General features: G+C 47.5%; 1 protein-coding gene across 1 annotated transcript; it reads right to left on the minus strand.

Moving 5' to 3' along the window:
• Positions 1–3082: 3082 nt before the first annotated feature.
• Positions 3083–4041, minus strand: LOC144132584 (uncharacterized). The gene is made up of 3 exons (XM_077665078.1): positions 3966–4041; positions 3293–3543; positions 3083–3211 (listed from the first exon to the last, which is right to left on the minus strand). Exons 1-3 carry the CDS (start codon positions 4039–4041, stop codon positions 3089–3091), a joined length of 450 nt encoding a protein of 149 aa, XP_077521204.1. The 3' UTR covers positions 3083–3088.
• Between the last annotated feature and the right edge of the window lie 1547 nt (positions 4042–5588).

Genomic DNA, 5588 nt, shown 5'->3' on the forward strand with positions numbered 1-5588 from the left:
ACATAATAACATTAATAACACAGGATGCAGACCTGCTTATTCCTGCACACAGAGTGAGTCAAAAAATAAGATATTTGTTCACGTTCCTTCACGGGTGAGCAATGCAATATACAGTAGTATCACAACTATGTAACAACATAAATATCACAACATGCAGATTTGCTTTTACTTGTAAACCGAGAGGGCGGAAAAATAAGGGATACTTCTTTATGCTGTACCTCAGAAAATGTGAGGTCACATATAGCTGAGGCTCTCCTTCAAAGCTGATATGTCTACCGGTGCATGTTACTATTTGTATACAGCAAACTTACAGGCTGCCATATTGCCTGTATCATGGCTGATAACAATGACAGCAATAATTATTGTATCATAAATAGAGGCCTTTGTAATGAGGGGAGAAAAGTAATAAATGATGAAATAAATAATGGACTGAAAAATTCATGCACCCAAATTGCAGATGTTGCGCATTTTGAAAAATGTCAGTCTTCATTGGCCTGCAGGTGATGGCGCCTACCCGCTGCAGCCATGGTTGGTCACACCCATTCCAGGATGTCACGCTCCTGGCAGTCCTGCTGCCAGGTTCAACAGTGCACATTCATCGCTGAGGTCTGTTGTCGAGCGCACGATTGGTGTCCTGAAGAGCCGGTTCAGGTGTCTACAACGGTACCGCGCACTGCACTACGAACCGGAGACTGCAGCGAAGATTGTAGCAGCTTGTGCAGTGTTGCACAATGTGTGCATATATTCACGGCTGCCTCAACTTGCCCCCCCTGACAACGGTGACCCTGATGATGACACAGACCTCTGTGATGACAACGGTGCCTTTCCTGCTCTATACCAGGCAGGTAGATATAAGCGTGACCAGCTGCTGCAGACATTTTTGTGCCAGCCTCGCCTGTAGACACGTTTATGTGCAGCCAGCAGCTGCCTCGGCAGCACCAGCCGCCTCGCCTGCACCAGCCACCTCGCCAGCACCAGCCACCCTGCAAGCAAGGATTGGCATTATTGCATACTTTGTCTCATACGGCAACAAGTATGTTGCACTGTTTATTTTTAAGCTTTTGTTGAAAGTGAAAACTGAGTTCCAGCTAGTTATTTAATATACTCGTGCCGCAGCATGTGCTGTGTTTCATCATACTGCGTTGTGTCTGTGAGCACAGAACGCTGCCTTCGCAGTATTTCTTCCCTGAGGCACGAAGCCTCTGCTCACTTCTCATTGCATTGTCTTCATCAAGAGGATGTGCCCCCGCAAGGAATTCAGCTTCAGTGGTGCTGTACAAACGCAGTGTACAGTGTGCTGCTTCAAGCTGAGTGCTTCATGCGTGAAGTTATGTGTGGTGGTGCAGTGTTGTGAAAAGCTGCTACTGTGCACAGTGCTCTTTACAGTGGAATGTGCAGCATTTGGCGAAGTCCTGTCATAGTCGACATTGTGGCAGTGGTCGTCGTCGCCCTTGCACCTGCCATCATTGTAGTGTTAAAAGAGGTGGGCGTCGCCCACCATTGGAGCAAACTGTGGCCATGTGTGTGACCTTGTATCACGCCTATCCTACACTCTGTGAAATGTGGGCTGTATGTTAATGTTATCTTCAGGACTTGTTTGTATGCTGTGCCGTGTACTGTCAGTATGTATGCAGCATGCCAAAAGAGCAGTCTGTGCGTTCACCATCCACCTGCAAAAGAACTTAACTTTTTCCCTGTCCTAAGTGCCTCCAGTATGGAGCCTGTGTCGTGTGTGTTGTGTTTTGGCTACCATTCATTGGCAACCACTTGAGCATTATGTTACCTCTCTGGGCTGCAGCATCGCTGCAGGTCACAAGGTGCGCACAGTACGCAAGATGCAAGGTGGCAACGGTATCTCCCTGAGAGTGCAATTTCATCCAGTAGAGAAGTGTTTGCGCAAGACAGGAGAGGAAATGTTCGCTGTGCTTTTATCTAGTTATGAACTTAGTATAACATTAAACTCTGACTGATGTGCTTCGCATGAGAATCGTAGTTTTTTACACATCCTTAATGAGCAACCTTACATCTTGTTCCGTTTCCGGTTCACTGTCACGGGCAAGACACGTTATATCAGAGATGTAACAAGTTCTAAAGAGTTGCCATCCTGTGCTGCACAGTCGAATGGCATTACAGGTTCAGTATGAGCTCAGAAAGACATGTATACACAATTACTTGTTCATTGAAGGAAATGATGTTAAGGGCATACGTGTTTTTGATGAACACACGATGAACACAATGCCGTGAAAAGCAGTCATAGTGGCCCTTATATTCCATGCTGCATTTGCCACCTTTGCATTGCTTCCAAACACTCTCATTGCAATTTTTGAGTGATTGGAGTGTCTTGGCTGCACTTAGCCAAACCTCACTTGCTGTATTGAGGCGTTGCCTACATTTTACTTGTATGTTAATGTGAAATTTTTTTGCTTCTGTTGATGACATGTGCTACCTGTGTATGGCACAGTAGTGTCACCATTAAGTTCGTGGTTATAACCTAAGGGCACATTTATACATTGCCAACACCTCTGGTACACATTGTACTGTAGATTGAGTTGCCACCTGACTGGCTTTATCAGCATGCATGATATAGCATCTTAATGTGCCACTGCTCCCTCCTTTTCTTTTATCGCTTCAGACCATTCATTGTTGTCCTTCGAGGACTGTCTCCTGTCACATATGCCAGCTATTATGTGTTTAACACCTTAAGCTATGAAATTTCGTTTTTATAGAAAGGAAAGACACAGTAACTATTCCACTTCCGGGAGGTCACCTCAACAGTGCTGTCGGCGAAGGGATGGGGGAGGAAATGAAAGCAGGAAGAGAGAAAAAGGCAAAGTAGCAGAGGTTCCTGTATTAATTTTGACTGCCTAGGGCTCCTTATCATGCACTGACATTGCATAGCTCATGGGTTTCTTCGGCGTTTTGCCTCCATCGAAATTCGACCGCTGTGACAGGTATTTAACCTGCATCCTAGAACTGAGGAGCGAAAAATACCTCTCCGTACAGTAGCCTGCACGACCTATCATGGCTTTTCTCACTACACTGCTCTGACTGCCAAGGTCATGCTCTTTTCTGTTCCTCTGAACTCACCTTATGGATCGCCACCATTCTCACAGGGCACCTGGTTGCGGCCCTGCAGTGTGCTGTTAATGTCACGCAGGGCCTGCACCAGCTGTTCGACGGCGTTGACCTGGCGGACCTGCAGGCTTTCAATCTTTTTTTTGCAAAGACCACAAGCGTTCTTTATCACCGTCCTGGGGGAAACACTGAACAAACATAGTCAATAATACTTTACCCCTGCCAGGTGGGTCCTGATGTGTGCCAAGTCTGTCGTTATCTGCCGGAGCTGCTGGTCTTGTATCGTGGCCAGGCGCCCTTGTTGTTCTATTAGGGCGGCGATCGCGTTGTGCCTTTGCTGCACACTGCCTGGGTGGTCTTGCTGGCGAGGTGGAAGTGCATGCGGCCGCCTGATTGAGCCACCTTGCTGGTGCGGTGCAGCTTGTATTGGTGGCGGTGCAGCTCGCGTACCTGGCTGGCCCTCGTTCTCTGCATATGTGTAATTTCAGTGTGTTTTCCTGTAGTGAAACCACAAGACACCTCTGCCTTGGAACATGCATCACTTTTCTGTTGCATTGTGTTATGCCTCACTTTATTGCAGGAGCATTTTTTGGGTCGTACACCTTTTTTCATTTCAGGTACCATACATTGAAATTTGGCACCATGTGTACAACACAATTTGGCCATAAATGCATAAAACTAATGTTATGACTGCAAAAACAGAAATGTTTTACTGAAAAATACAAGTTTGTTCAATGTAAATCAGCATATATATTAGCCAACTGACAGTGTGATAGTTATGATCACATTTCCTGTAACAATGCTTAAAAGCTATGTCTCACCATGCTTGCAACTAACTGTAACCTGCACCATGCTTAGAAAGCTGTTGTCTACTGAAGTACATGACAAACCTTGTACTGAGCAATAGTCATGCTCGTCCATGACTTGTGACGCCTGTGGCGCTGGGCTGGGTGCCTGCGAGTGCATAAGATGAATACTCACAGTTCAGTCATACTTCAGCGGCAACACAAGCATTGATTTCTGGTTATGCTTTCGACGCTGTGTCATGCTATATTTAATTTTGAATAAAAAAGATTTTATATATTTACGATCACAGCTTCATTCTTTTTGAGACATCTTTAGCTGTGGCATATTTTCAGAAGGATGTTACGAATTTACCTTGGTGATATGGGAACAAACGCTATGTCATTTTACGCACGGCCAACACGTATGCTTGCGTCATTCTGTAATGCGCTTACAGAGTTGCCTTGCGATTTCAGCTCCTGCCTGATAGCAGCCACCGCTTGCTGTGGAAAGGTGCTTACATATCTTTTTGCAAGTTGGAAAAACTCTTTCATAGTTACTCACCGGTGAAACTGAGGCTGCTGGTGCCATGCCGAATACGGCCGGGGACCTGCACCCCACGGAGCAGTCTTTGCCTACGATTGCCAAAATGCGGGCATCACTTGGGCTCAGCACTGCCTCTGGGTTCGGCAGCCCCCCGCCTGTAGTTCTGCATGAATAAAAGATATGGCTCTCATACCTAAAGTGGAAGTGAGGCGGGAGAGTTATAAGCATTCCGAGAGGCCCGACTATTTCTTGACAAAATCTAGGACAAAAAGCTTGCAGCCTAATAGGCCAAACGTATAGGTTGCCCTGCTGGATTACACAGAGTAAGGTATTCCAATATGTCCAGTTTTTAACTATGCGTCTCTTAACGGGTCTCGTGCTGAAAGTCATGTATCGCAGCACTGGTTGTTCAGAAGCCGCCAGAGCGTGTGACGACGTTCGGTGCGTCTGCGTATGTTGCACTGGGTAAGCACAAGTGCACAGCAGTATACTGGCCTTTGCACAGGCGCTCCTAACTGGACGAGCAGGCAAAATTCGCAAGCACCGAAGAGCACACACGTCATAGTGAAAGTGTAACCGTGCCATGCCGCGCACCGAAAGCAGATTAGCTCACCTGTGCTCTGCACCGACTAGCGAGCCTGCAGTTCGCGCTTGCCTCACCGCTGCTGCCAGAAGCGCTTCCAGCCTTCCGGCGAGCGCTTTGCCGGCCCCAGCCCATTCAGCTCGGCCGCGAGCTGCACCCACAGGCGCTGGCGTGTTTCTGCCGGCATCGCCTCGCTGGCCCCGCGGCCCAGACCGGCATGCTGCTCGATAAAACAGAGCATGGCTTCTAGTTGATCTGCGCTGCTGCGCGGTGTATAAACACCGCGCTGATTACTGTTGGCCACGCTCGCGCACGGAGGCTCCATGTTCGTCACTGGCGCTCCGTAGCAGACGACAGCAGACGACTGCCAAAACAAACACTGCTCACGAGAGTTCAGTCGCAGACCCCCCCCCCCCCTTTCAGTGTAGTAGCAGGTGTACAAAAATAAAAATTTAGTTGCATTTATTTTATTGCGAAATGCCTCTAGTTGTTGGATGAGCGTCATTTTTTAGCGCATCACGAAGCTGTCGAAATCATCGGCATTTTTTGTCACCAGAACCACTCATATACAACGGTGCGATGCTGGGGCCATGGAGCAAAA

This window comes from Amblyomma americanum, chromosome 5 (genome assembly GCF_052857255.1).
Source record: "Amblyomma americanum isolate KBUSLIRL-KWMA chromosome 5, ASM5285725v1, whole genome shotgun sequence".
NCBI lineage: Eukaryota > Metazoa > Arthropoda > Arachnida > Ixodida > Ixodidae > Amblyomma > Amblyomma americanum.